The 15,066-nt window shown below is 56.6% G+C and overlaps 1 protein-coding gene across 3 annotated transcripts in view; it reads left to right on the forward strand.

Annotated features, from left to right (window-relative positions):
• DROSHA (drosha ribonuclease III) overlaps positions 1 to 15,066 on the forward strand; it is a 50,850-nt gene that overhangs the window by 24,504 nt on the left and 11,280 nt on the right. For all 3 annotated transcript variants that reach the window (XM_078618200.1, XM_078618199.1, XM_078618201.1), the window contains exons 15-26: positions 3,431 to 3,530; positions 3,863 to 3,970; positions 4,459 to 4,566; positions 5,901 to 6,039; positions 6,608 to 6,668; positions 7,154 to 7,213; positions 9,446 to 9,545; positions 9,949 to 10,051; positions 11,349 to 11,419; positions 12,600 to 12,644; positions 13,222 to 13,379; positions 13,927 to 14,032. In XM_078618200.1, the coding sequence (XP_078474326.1) occupies positions 3,431 to 3,530; positions 3,863 to 3,970; positions 4,459 to 4,566; positions 5,901 to 6,039; positions 6,608 to 6,668; positions 7,154 to 7,213; positions 9,446 to 9,545; positions 9,949 to 10,051; positions 11,349 to 11,419; positions 12,600 to 12,644; positions 13,222 to 13,379; positions 13,927 to 14,032 (1,159 nt within the window). The remainder of the gene's footprint in view (positions 1 to 3,430; positions 3,531 to 3,862; positions 3,971 to 4,458; positions 4,567 to 5,900; positions 6,040 to 6,607; positions 6,669 to 7,153; positions 7,214 to 9,445; positions 9,546 to 9,948; positions 10,052 to 11,348; positions 11,420 to 12,599; positions 12,645 to 13,221; positions 13,380 to 13,926; positions 14,033 to 15,066) is intronic.

A 15,066-nucleotide genomic window follows, 5' to 3' on the forward strand; every position in this document is an offset into this window, starting at 1 on the left:
CTCACTTGCCACCCACTCGCCACTCACTCACTCGCCACTCGCTCACCACTTACCACCCGCTCACCACCCACCTCGCTCGCCACCCACTCACCACCCACTCACCACTCACTCACTCGCCACCCACTCACCACCCACTCACCACCACTCACTCACTCGCCACCCCCGCTCACCACTCACTCACTCGCCACCCACTCACCACCCACTCACCACCCACTCACCACTCACTCACTTGCCACCCCACTCGTCACTCGCCACTCGCTCACCACTTACCACCCACTCACCACCCACTCACCACCCACTCACCACCCGCTCACCACTCACTCGCTCACCACCCACTGACCACCCACTCACCACCCGCTCACCACTCACTCGCTCACCACCCATTCACCACCCACTCACCACCCGCTCACCACTCACTCGCTCACCACCCACTCACCACCCCACTCACCACCCGCTCACCACTCACTCGCTCACCACCCACTCACCACCCGCTCACCACTCACTCACTCGCCCACCCATTCACCACCCACTCACCACCCGCTCACCACTCACTCGCTCACCACCCACTCACCACCCACTCACCACCCGCTCACCACTCACTCGCTCACCACCCCACTCACCACCCACTCACCACCTGCTCACCACTCACTCGCTCACCACCCATTCACCACCCACTCACCACCCGCCTCACCACTCACTCGCTCACCACCCACTCACCACCCGCTCACCACTCACTCACTCGCCACCCATTCACCACCCACTCACCACCCGCTCACCACTCACTCGCTCACCACCCACTCACCACCCACTCACCACCCGCTCACCACTCACTCGCTCACCACCCACTCACCACCCACTCACCACCTGCTCACCACTCACTCGCTCACCACCCATTCACCACCCACTCACCACCCGCTCACCACTCACTCGCTCACCACCCACTCACCACCCGCTCACCACTCACTCACTCGCCACCCACTCGCTCACCTCACCACCCGCTCACCACTCACTCACCACCTGCTCACCACTCACTCACCACCCGCTCACCACTCACTCACTCGCCACCTACTCACCACCCGCTCACCACTCACTCACTCACCACCCACTCACCACACACTCACCACTCACTCACTCGCCACCCACTCACCACCCGCTCACCACTCACTCGCTCACCACCCACTCGCCACCCACTCACCACCCGCTCACCACTCACTCACTCACCACCCACCCACTCACCACACACTCACCCACTCACTCGCTCACCACCCGCTCACCACTTACCACCCACTCACCACCCGCTCACCACTCACTCACTCGCCACCCACTCACCACCCGCTCACCACCCACTCACCACTCACTCACTCGCCACCCGCTCACCACCCACTCACCACACGCTCACCACTTACTCACTGCCACCCGCTCACCACCCACTCACCACTCACTCACTCGCCACCCACTCACCACCCACTCACCACACGCTCACCACTCACTCACTCGCCACCCGCTCACCACCCACTCGCTCGCCACCCACTCACCACCCGCTCACCACTCACTCACTCGCCACCCACTCACCACCCACTCACCACTCACTCACTCACCACCCACTCACTCACCACCCGCTCACTCACCACCCGCAGTGAGTACTGCTCACCACCCACTCACCACTCACTCACTTGCCACCCACTCGCCACTCACTCACTCGCCACTCGCTCACCACTTACCACCCGCTCACCACCCACTCGCTCGCCACCCACTCACCACCCACTCACCACTCACTCACTCGCCACCCACTCACCACCCACTCACCACTCACTCACTCGCCACCCGCTCACCACTCACTCACTCGCCACCCACTCACCACCCACTCACCACCCACTCACCACTCACTCACTTGCCACCCACTCGTCACTCGCCACTCGCTCACCACTTACCACCCACTCACCACCCACTCACCACCCACTCACCACCCGCTCACCACTCACTCGCTCACCACCCACTGACCACCCACTCACCACCCGCTCACCACTCACTCGCTCACCACCCATTCACCACCCACTCACCACCCGCTCACCACTCACTCGCTGACCACCCACTCACCACCCGCTCACCACTCACTCACTCGCCACCCACTCGCTCACTCACCACCCGCTCACCACTCACTCACCACCCGCTCACCACTCACTCACCACCCGCTCACTACTCACTCACTCGCCACCTACTCACCACCCGCTCACCACTCACTCACTCACCACCCACTCACCACACACTCACCACTCACTCACTCGCCACCCACTCACCACCCGCTCACCACTCACTCGCTCACCACCCACTCGCCACCTACTCACCACCCGCTCACCACTCACTCACTCACCACCCACTCACCACACACTCACCACTCACTCGCTCACCACCCGCTCACCACTTACCACCCACTCACCACCCGCTCACCACTCACTCACTCGCCACCCACTCGCCACTCGCTCACCACCCGCTCACCACTCACTCACCACACACTCACCACCCGCTCACCACTCACTCGCTCACCACTCACTCACTCGCCACCCACTCACTCACTCGCCACCCACTCACCACCCGCTCACCACTCACTCACTCACCACACACTCACCACCCGCTCACCACTCACTCGCTCACCACTCACTCACTCGCCACCCACTCACCCACTCGCCACCCACTCGCCACTCACTCACCACTCACTCACCACCCACTGGCCACTCGCTTACCACCCGCTCACCACTCACTCACTCGCCACCCACTCACTCACTCGCCACCCACTCACCACCCGCTCACCACTCACTCACTCGCCACCCACTCACTCACTCGCCACCCACTCACCACCCGCTCACCAATCACTCACTCACCACCCACTGGCCACTCGCTTACCACCCGCTCACCACTCACTCACTCGCCACCCACTCACTCACTCGCCACCCACTCACCACCCGCTCACCACTCACTCACTCGCCACTCACTCGCCACCCGCTCACCACTCACTCACTCGCAACCCACTCATCACCCACTCACCACTCACTCGCTCACCACTCACTCGCTCGCCACCCACTCGCCACTTGCTCACCACTCGCTCACCACTCGCTCACCACTCACTCACTCACCACCCGCTCACCACTCACTCACTCGCCACCCACTCGCCACTCGCTCACCACTCGCTCAGAACTTATCCGCAATGCTCACCACTTATCAACCGTACTCACCAATACTTCTCTCCCTTCTCACCCCTTGTGACTCCTTGCTCCTACTGCTATCTCCCTTCTGCTCCCCGCATCTCCTCGCATCTCCCCGCATCTCCCCGCATGTCCCCTTGTGTCCCCGCATCTCCCCGCGTGTCCCCGCGTCTCCCCGCGTGTCCCCGCATCTCCCCGCGTGTCCCCTCGTCTCCCCGTGTCATCGCCAGGTACCAGAAGCTGTGGAGGAGTTATCTGAAGTTGAGACATTTGCTGGCAAACAGCCCCAAAGGGAAAGCCTCCTACAAGCAGAGGCTCATGCAGAGAGAGGTGAGAGTGCGTGTGGCACAGCGGTATGCGCACCCCCCCCCCCCCTACGAACCCGGCGACCCGAGTACGATTGCCGCTCGCGACCGATAACCGTGGCGACTATCTGAACCACGTCCCGCGCCTCCTCCCCTAGGTCGACTCGGCCTTAAACGAGTACCCGTCGCGGCGTGTAGTCAAACATCCCCGCCGGGGGAGATGAAGGCGGCCACGCACCGTCTCGTGCGCCGTGCTGACTTTCGTGTGCGAAACTCACGATGTATATATATAAATAAACCGGCACTTGCCCCAACAGTCCGCCAAAGGCTATGTGGGGGATCTTCGTCTCTGTGTAGGAGGCACTGCAGAGGATCAGGCAGAAGAACTCGATGCGCCGTGAGGTCACCGTGGAGCTCAGCAGCCGCGGCTTCTACCGGACGGGGCTGCGGTCGGACGTCTGTCAGGTGACCACAACATCGCCTGTCCCGACCCTGACCTCGCCTGACCCCACCTTGACCTCACCTGACCCCACCTTGACCTCAGCTGTCACAATGCTGACCTCGCCTGAGCCTGACCCTGACCTCACCTGCCCTGACCCTCACCCCGGCAATGACTTAATGTGATCCTCATTTCAACGTATGCAGCGGTTTGTGCGTGGCGCTACGAACCGGCGACACGAGTTCGATTCCCGCTCACGGAGATTATCTGAACCGGTGCCCAGGCCTCCTCCCCTAGGTCGACTCAACCTCAAATGAGTACCTGGTGCAGTGTGTAAACATCGCTACTAGGGAGACAAAGGCGGCCGGGCGTTGTGCTGGCCACCTACCCCCTTGTGTGCTGTGCCGGCCTTCACTAAACAGCACGTGCCCCAACGGTCTGTTCGGTCTATCCGGATGATCTTTATCTTTGGTGATTGTAGTTGTTGTTGTTGTTGTGGTTGTTGTTGTTGCAGCACGCGATGATGCTGCCTGTGCTTACTCACCACATCCGCTACCACCAGTGCCTACAGCACTTGGAGACTCTGCTGGGGTACCGGTTCAACAACCGCGAGCTCCTACAGGTACAACCACCACCACAACAACCACCACCACAACCACCATACCCTCAACTACAACCACCATACCCTCAACTACAACCACCATCACAACAACCATCACAACCACAACTAAAACCACCACATTTCGATTTAAAGCTATCGTGACTGCAGGGATTCATCTTCTTGGTTCTTTCGGTAAAGTCACGTAGAAGGGAAGTAATAAAATAATAAAAATAAAACATAATAAAATAATTCTCACGACGTTTCGGCCACGTCAAGTAGACAGAGTCTGTCTACTTGACAGACCTGTTCTCCACCTGAAGACGGCTGCTTGCGTTGTGGCCGAAACGTCGTGAGAATTATTTTATTATGTTTTATTTTTATTATTTTATTACTTCCCTTCTACGTGACTTTACCGAAAGAACCAAGAAGATAAAACCACCACAATTCCAATGACCATTACCACCATAACCACTGCTACAACCACCACAACTACCACCACAACCACCACAACTACCACCACAACCACCACAACCACCACCACAGCCACCATCATAATCACCATAACTTCAAATACAACCACCACAATGGCTATCATAGGCACCATCACCACTGCAACCACCACCATGACTACCACCACCATGATAACCCCCTTAGCCACAACTACAACCACCACAACCACCACAATTGCCACCATAACCACCAATACACCAATACCCGCCATTCGCCGCTAAGTGATGGTGACGTCACCACGGTGCCTGTGCCAGGCCAGGTGCACCTTCGAGGCTATCACGTGAAGTGTTGAAGGCCCGCTGCTGACGAAGGTCACGGGAATAGACCCAGGTGCCACGGGTTGACTGGCTGAGACGACTGGCAGATGTACCACCTGTGACCCACACTGTGCCAACTTGCTGTGCTTTAGCCACCCGGCTCTGTTCTCGTTGTTGTGAGCGTCACTTCTCTGTCCTGTTGCTGGAGGGCGACTTCCTCCAACGGCCCATTGGTGTCCTTCACGAGCTTCCTCCTTAGAGGCTGATCTTGACATCGCTGGTACCAGTCATCAGCGAGTTCACTCATAACCACCACCGCCACTGAAAACCGCCACCATTACTCGCACCGCAACTGCAACCAGAGTCAATCGCAACCTGATAACTGTGGTGACGTCACCCGTTGACCCGTCGATGACCCCTGCTGGCGATGAACCACCCGAGCCACCACCTTCAACTACAACCACCACCACGACTACCACCACAACCACCACCACGACTACCACCACAACCACCACCACGACTACCACCACAACCACCATAACCACAATTGCAACCTGACGACTGTGGTGACCTCCCCGATGACCCCAGCTGGCGATGACCCACCCGAGCCACCACCTGAACTTCGGGATGAACCCGGACCACGCGAGGAACGCGCTCTCCAACTGCGGCGTGCGCCAGCCGACCTACGGGGACCGGCGCGCGCAGCACCTGCACCAGAGGAAGAAGGGTACCGGCAACGGCGTCGCACCACACACGACATCGTACCGGAGCGGCGTCACGCCGCACACGACATGACATCACACCCCGTGGTGTCGTATCGCGCGTGGAGACGGTGTCGTACCACACATGGCGCCGTGCCGCGTGTGTCTGCATCATCATACCACGCCTGTTGACAGCGTCGCACCACACACGACATACCGGACGGTGTCACGCCACACACGACATGACATCACACCCCGTGGTGTCGTATCGCGCGTGGAGACGGTGTCGTACCACACATGGCGCCGTGCCGCGTGCGGCATCGTCATACCACGCCTGTTGACGGCGTAGTGCTACGCGCGGCATCAGCACACCACGTGCACTTTGTACCACATGCGGCATCATAGCAGACCCAGTGTCAAACCACGTACGACGTCACACCATGTACGCGTACCACACGCGGTCATGTAGCGCACTCGGTGTCCCGCCACGCGCGGTGTCAGCATCGTACCCCGACTGATCCCTCTCACGCACTGAGCACTGCTGCCCTCCCTGCTGATATCACCCCCCACTGATTGCCCCTTGCACCCCCACAGGAATCAACACCCTGATTAACATCATGTCTCGCCTGGGCCACCAGGAACCCACTCCTTCACGGTGAGATGCGAGGGAGAGATGCGGGGGTGGGGGAGACATGGGGGAGAGACGCGGGAGGAGGGGGAGACGCGGGGGGGAGACGCAGGGGGAGATGCGGGGGGAGGAGACACGGGGGGGAGACGCGGGGGGGGGGGAGACTCGGAGAGGGAGGAGACGGGAGGGGGAGGAGACACGGGGGGGAAACGCGGGGGGGGGGGGAGAAACGCGGAGAGACACGGGGGGAGACACGCGAGGGGAGATGCTGAGGGGGTGGGGAGACGAGAGACATGGGGGACATGGGGCCATATGGATGCATGAGGACATGGAGACAGGGACACAGAGATGAAGACTTGGCGACACTGGGACATCGAGACACGGCGACAGAGTGGTTGTGGTTGTGATTGAGTAGTTTTTTGTGGTTGGGGTGGTTGTGGTTAAGTTGTGGTTGTAGTGGTGGTTGGAGTTGTGGTTGATTTGTGGCTGAGCTGTGGTTGTTATTGCTGTAGGATTTCTCACAATGAACGACTCGAGTTTCTGGGCGACGCTGTCGTAGAATTCCTCTCCAGGTGAGAACAACCACACACAACCACGCACAACCACACACAACCACGCACAACCACACACAACCACACACACAACCACTCAACCACATACACACACACACAACCACTCAACCACACAACCACTCAACCATACACACACAACCACTCAACCACACACAACCACACACAACCACTCAACCACATACACACACACAACCACATACACACAACCACATACACACACACACATACAACCACACACAACCACTCAACCACACACACTCAACCACTCAACCACTCAAAACCACAACAACCGCCATTCGCCACTAAGTGGCGGTGACGTCACCACGACTCTTGTGCCAGGCTATGTGCACCTTGAGGCAACGTGAAGTGTTGAACGCCCGCTGGCAGGAGGTCACAGGGCAGACCCAGATGCCACAGGTCGACTGACTGAGATGACTGGCTGATACACCACCTGTGCCCCCTACTGTACCAACTTGCTGTGCTTGAGCCACCCGGCGCTCCGCTCGTTGTTGTGAGTGTCGCTCCTCCGCCCTCCGTTGTTGTTGGAGGGCGACTGCCTCCAACTGCTGGTACCAGTCATCAGCAAGTCCACTCAGCTCCAAATCCTCCTGTACCACATCACTCCTTCTCTTCTCTAGCCCGTGCCGCGCCCGTTTAGCCCCCTCGATCCGGCCGAACAAAAGCTGTTTAGGCATGCGGTGACTGGGCACGTGGGCTACATGACCCAGCCAATGCAGCCTTGCCTGCCGGAGGAGCTCACCAATGGGACTTTGCCCAGATCTTTCAAGGATTTGTAAGCTCCTCACACAATCCAGCCTGGTTAAACCCAGGATGGATCGTATGCAGGCCAGCCTAAATGTGTCTAACCAGCGAAGGTGTTCCATTAGGGGGGTACACGTTTCGCAAGCATAGAGAAGGGAGGGAATGACTGTGGCCGAGAAAACCTGAAGCTTCGTGCAGAACAACAGACCAGGTAGCTTCCACACAGCGTTATGCAACCGATGATAAGATAATGCCACTCGACTGATTAGGAGTGAGACCTCTGCTGTTAAACCGGAGCCAGTCATGAGCACACTGCCTGGGTATGGGAACCTTTCCACTCTCCACAACTGCTCCATCACCAATGGGGAGCTGAAGGGGTGGAGTGTTCTGTCACAAGCAGGTGCTTAGTTTTGGTGGGGCGGATGGAAAGACCCCACCTCTTAGTGGCACAATCCAGGTTCAGCAGCAGTGCCTCCAACTCCTCTGAGTGAATAGCCATCACCAGATCATCGGTATACATAACACGGTTGACCAATAGGGAGCCATCCCTCGACCGCACCCGGGCATCGATCAGTTTCCCGTTGTATCTGTACCAGATTGAAATTCTTCTGGTACAGCCATGGAAAGCTTCTCGAACTACGTGGTCAAAGATGATGTTAAATTATGTGGGAGCCAGAGGTCATCCCTGTCGCACCCCAAGGTGAAGAGGGAATGGCTCAGACTCCCGGCCACGTAGTTTTACCCTAACCTGCCCACCACCATCAAAGCCCTTGATGATTGTGAGCAGAGATGCGGCTGGGCCTCCGAAAGCACGAAGAACAACCCAGAGCCCAGGCCTACTGATGGTATCATAGGCCTTGAGCAGGTCAATAAAGCAGAGATGTAGGTTTTGTTGGAATTCCCTACACCTCTGCTGTAGCAGACAGACAGAGAATATAACATCCGTGCAGGACCGCCCTGATCTGAAACCACATTGGGGCTTCGCAAGCCTGTCCTCAGTGTGCCTGGTAAGGCGATGTTGAATAATCCTTGCCAGGACCTCTCACGGCACACTGAGAAAAGAGATGCCCCTGTAGTTGTTAGAGTCTGTGCGGTCCCCCCTCTTAACGAGGGCTTCCTTCCAATCCTGCGGAATCTGTCCTGTAGTCCAGACAATTGTGATGATGTCATGTAGGGCAGTCTGCACACAGATGCCACCCTTCCTCAGCATTTCGCTTGGGAGATCGTCTGTGCCCGGCACGTTTTCTGGTCTCAGACTGCGGATCTCCCCTCGCCCGTCCTCCACAGATGGCACCTCAGTCAACCATTCAGAAGAGGTGGCTACTTCTGCCAATATTTGAGGCACTGCAGCCCTAACAGCCACTCATTAATAGCCACTCACAACCACTCACACCCACTTATAACCACTCACACAACCGCACTCAGTCACCATTGGTGTTGCGGTTGTTGTTGTTGTGGTTGTGGTTGCAGCGTCCACCTCTACTTCCTTTTCCCGAGTCTGGAGGAGGGTGGCCTAGCGACGTACCGGACGGCCATCGTCCAGAACCAGCACCTGGCCATCCTCGCCAAGGTTCTGCCACAACCACGCCACAACCACACCACAACAACACCACAACCAACCCACAAGCACGCAACAACCATGCCACAACCACGCCAAAAACCACGCCACAACCATGCCACAACCATGCCACAACCAACCCACAACAACACCACAACCACGCCACAACAACACCACAACCAACCAACAACCATGCCACAACAACACCACAACAACACCACAACCACGCCACAATAACACCACAACCACGCGTACAGCATCTCGAAATCCTCGTCAAGGTTACGTCACAACCACTCCACAACCACGCCACAACCATGTCATAACCACTCCACAACCACGCCACAACCACGCCACAACCACACCACAACCGTGCTGTAGTCACACTGTTGTGACACCGTTGTGACGCTGTTGCTAGAAGCTACAGCTGGACGCGTTCATGCTGTACGCCCACGGCCCTGACCTCTGCCGGGAGTCCGATCTGCGCCACGCTATGGCCAACTGCTTCGAGGCTCTCATAGGTACCCAGAGGGAGGACGCTGTCTCTATGGGGGACGCTGTCTCTGTGGGGTTGCTGTGTCTGTGGGGGACGCTGTCTCTGTGGGGACGCTGTCTCTGTGGGGGGGAACGCTGTCTCTGTGGGGGACGCTGTCTCTGTGGGGGACGCTGTCTCTGTGGGGGTCTCTGTCTCTGTGGGGGTCTCTGTCTCTGTGGGGGTCGCTGTCTCTGTGGGGGTCTCTGTCTCTGTGGGGGACGCTGTCTCTGTGGGGGTCTCTGTCTCTGTGGGGGTCTCTGTCTCTGTGGGGGTCGCTGTCTCTGTGGGGGTCTCTGTCTCTGTGGGGGTCGCTGTCTCTGTGGGGGTCTCTGTCTCTGTGGGGGACGCTGTCTCTGTGGGGACGCTGTCTCTGTGGGGGTCTCTGTCTCTGTGGGGGTCTCTGTCTCTGTGGGGGTCGCTGTCTCTGTGGGGGTCTCTGTGGGGGACGCTGTCTGTGGGGATGCTGTCTCTGTGGGGGACGCTGTCTCTGTGGGGGACGCTGTCTCTGTGGGGACGCTGTCTCTGTGGGGGACGCTGTCTCTGTGGGGGTCGCTGTCTCTGTGGGGGTCTCTGAGGGGGACGCTGTCTCTGTGGGGGACGCTGTCTCTGTGGGGGACGCTGTCTCTGTGGGGGACGCTGTCTCTGGGGGTCGCTGTCTCTGTGGGGGACGCTGTCTCTGTGGGGGACGCTGTCTCTGTGGGGGACGCTGTCTCTGTGGGGGACGCTGTCTCTGTGGGGGACGCTGTCTCTGTGGGGGACGCTGTCTCTGTGGGGGACGCTGTCTCTGTGGGGGTCGCTGTCTCTGTGGGGGACGCTGTCTCTGGGGGTCGCTGTCTCTGTGGGGGACGCTGTCTCTGTGGGGGACGCTGTCTCTGTGGGGGACGCTGTCTCTGTGGGGGACGCTGTCTCTGTGGGGGTCGCTGTCTCTGTGGGGGACGCTGTCTCTGTGGGGGACGCTGTCTCTGTGGGGGACGCTGTGTCTGTGGGGACGCTGTCTCTGTGGGGGACGCTGTCTCTGTGGGGACGCTGTCTCTGTGGGGGACGCTGTCTCTGTGGGGGACGCTGTCTCTGTGGGGGACGCTGTCTCTGTGGGGGTCGCTGTCTCTGTGGGGGACGCTGTCTCTGTGGGGGTCGCTATCTCTGTGGGGGTCGCTGTCCCTTGAGACGCTGTGGGTTGTGTATGTTGTGTGCACTAAGTATATGCTGTGTATGTATATGCTATGTGTGTGTATGCTATATATATGTGATATGTGCTATGTATGCCTTGTGTGTGTATGCTGTAGGTGCGCTCTATGATGAGGGAGGTATGGACGTTGCTCGCCAGCTGTTCGGGCGGCTGTTGTTTGACGAAGAGGTGAAACCACAACCATAATTAACAGCACAGTAACACAACAACCACAACAATACAATAACTCAACAACCACAAAAACTAACAGCACAGTAACACAACAACCACAACAACTAACAGCACAGTAACACAACAACCACAACAACTAACAGCACAGTAACACAACAACCACAACTACTACTAACAGCACAGTAACACAACAACCACAACTACTAACAGCACAGTAACACAACAACCACAACAACTACTAACAGCACAGTAACACAACAACCACAACTACTAACAGCACAGTAACACAACAACCACAACAACTAACAGCACAGCAACACAACAACCACAACAACTAACAGCACAGTAACACAACAACCACAACTACTACTAACAGCACAGTAACACAACAACCACAACTACTAACAGCACAGTAACACAACAACCACAACAACACAATAACTCAACAACCACAACAACTAACAGCACAGTAACACAACAACCACTAACAGCACAGTAACACAACAACCACAACTACTAACACCACAGTAACACAACAACAACGATAACAACTAACAGCACAGAAACACAACAACCACACTATATTCTATGGTTCTTTCGGTAAAGTCACGTAGAAGGGAAATAATAAAATAATCAAAATAATATTTTTAAAAATTCTCACGACATTTCGGCCACAACGCAAGCAGCTGTCCTCAGGCGTTCTTCACCTGAGGACGGCTGCTTCCGTTGTGGCCGAAACGTCGTGAGAATTAGTTTTGTTTGTATTATTTTATTATTTCCCGTGTACGTGACTTTACCGAAAGAACCAAGAATATTAATCCCTGCAGTTACGAAAGCTTTAAATTGAAACCACCACACTACTAACAGCACAGAAACACAGATTTGGCTTCTGCGGCCATCTGGAACGCTCCTTCCTTTCTGATATTAGTCAGCCGCTCAGAGCAATGCTGCACTTTTACATCATCAAGCTCATTTCTTTAGACCTTGCTTCGTGTGTTTAGAGTTGTTGTCCTTCCACCAGCTCCTCCGATTAGCGCGGTTGGCTACGTACGGAGGTGCGAAAGAAGTTCATTGTACACACACAGACACACGCAGCACCATTCACCCTCTCTCTAAGTTGTTGTTGTTGTTGTAGCTGCTGCTGTTGTTGTTGTATCTGCTGTTGTTGTTGTTTCAGAATCTCAGGGAAGTTTGGCTCAACTACCCCCAGCACCCACTACAGGTGCCCCCCCCCCCCCTGATTCTCTCCCCTGATCCCCCCCTCACCCCTCCCCTGATCCCTCGCTTGATCCACCCCTGATCTCCTCACCGTTCACCTGATCACTTTCCTAAACCCCTAATCCCCTCCTGATTGTGGTTGTGATGGTTGTGGTGGTGGTGGTAGTGATTATGGTTATGGTTGTTGTGATCTTGGTGGTAGTGTTTATGGTGGTTGTGGTGATATTGATTGTGGTAGTGATAGTGGTTGTGGTGGTGGTAGTGATTGTGATGGTTGTTTTTGGGGCAGTGATAGTGGTTGTGGTGATAGTGACTGGAGTGGTGGTGGTTGAGGTGGTAGTGATAGTGGTGATAGTGGCTGCGGTGATAGTGATTGTGGTGGTTGTTGTGGTGGTGGTGGTGGTTGGGGTAGTGATTGTGATGGTTGTGTTTGTGGCAGTGATAGTGGTTATGGTGATCCTGATTGTTGTAGTGGTGATAGTGGTTGTGGTGGCCGTGTTTGTGGTGGTGATACTGGTTGTGGTGGTTGTGGTGGCCGTGTTTGTGGTGGTGATACTGGTTGTGGTGGTGGTCACGGTTAGTCCCAGGAGCCCGGCACGGACCGGCACCTGGTGGCGGCATCTCCCGTGCTGCGCTCGCTCACCGAGCTGGAGGTCTCCATCGGCGTGGACTTCTCTCACATCCGCCTGCTGGCACGGGCCTTCACCCTGCGCACCGTGGGGTTCAACCACCTCACGCTGTGAGCTCACCACTCGCTCACCACTCACTCACCGCTCACTCACCGCTCACTCACCACTCACTCACCGCTCACTCACCACTCACTCACTCACTCACTCACCACTCACTCACCACTCGCTCACCGCTCACTCACCACTCACTCACCTCTCACTCACCACTCGTTCACCACTCACCACTCGCTCACCACTCGCTCACCACTCACTCACCACTCGCTCACCACTCACTCACCACTCGCTCACCACTCACCACTCACCACTCGCTCACCGCTCACCTCTCATTCACCACTCACTCACCACTCGCTCACCACTCACTCACCACTCGCTCACCACTCGCTCACCACTCGCTCACCACTCACTAAAGTGTAACACTTTCATGTGATGTGGTTTCTTTTGTGCCGATTGCTCCGTGCTTCCTTGCTGCACTTTATTGTTTGTGTTGCGCTTGCGATCGGGACTCCTATCCCGGTCTCGGCAGCTTCCACCTGGCTCCCCACACCCCACTTGACCCCTGTCTTGACCCCACTTGACCCCTCTTGACCCCTCGCCCAGGGGTCACAATCAGCGCATGGAGTTCCTGGGTGACTCCATCATGCAGATGGTGACAACGGAATACCTCTACCGGCACTTCCCAGAGCACCACGAGGGCCACCTCACGGTGACTCACTCACCACACTCACCATACCCACCACACTCACCATGACTCACTCACCACACTCACCACACTCACCGTGACTCACTCACCACACTCACCACACCCACCACACTCACCACACTCACCATGACTCACTCACCACACTCACCACACTCACCACACTCACCGTGACTTACTCACTACACTCACCACACTCACCGTGACTCACTCACCACACTCACCACACTTACCACACTCACCGAACTCATCGTGACTCACTCACCCCACTCACCGTGACCCACTCACCCCACTCACCCCACTCACCACACTCACCATGACCCACTCGCCACACTCACCGTGACCCACTCACCACACTCACCACACTCACCACACTCACCCCACTCACCATGACTCACCACGGGTCTCTGTGTGAGTCTTTGGGTCTCTGTGTGAGTCTACGGTTCTCTGTGTGAGTCTACGGGTCTCTGTGTGAGTCTACGGGTCTCTGCGTGAGTCTACGGGTCTCTGTGTGAGTCTACGGGTCTCTGCGTGAGTCTACGGGTCTCTGTGCTAGTCGAAGGCCAGGTATAAAGGAGGTCGTTGGTTCGATCCCGAGCGTGACACCTTTATATTTCAATTTGGCATGTTTCTCTCCCCGTGGTCGTGTGGGTGTTTCTCCGGGTCCTCCGGTTTTTCCCTCAACTTTTAGAATCAACATCACACGTTTTGAGTATACGGCGTCTTTTTTGTCCGCACGATGATAAGCGACTTGGTTGAGCTGCCATTTGTGATGGCCAGGTCACTTCTGACAAAGAGCTACAAAGCTCCGTGGTAAAATTCTCTTTTAGCCCCGCCCCCTCCCCCATACGTTCCATTCATTGGCTACCACACTCAGATAAGCTCCTCCCCCCTCCTCCCCCCCTTAACTTGTATTTAAGAACTTGTATCTTGGAATTTATTGCCTCACTTGATACAGTAAATCTAGCTGTGACGGTCCCACCTGATGACGGAGACTTGTGTTGCCTCCTACGTGACTTTACCGAAAAAACCTAAGAGTA

The sequence above is a fragment of the Lampetra planeri genome, chromosome 56 (genome assembly GCF_965212315.1).
Source record: "Lampetra planeri chromosome 56, kcLamPlan1.2.h2, whole genome shotgun sequence".
Classification (NCBI taxonomy): domain Eukaryota; kingdom Metazoa; phylum Chordata; class Hyperoartia; order Petromyzontiformes; family Petromyzontidae; genus Lampetra; species Lampetra planeri.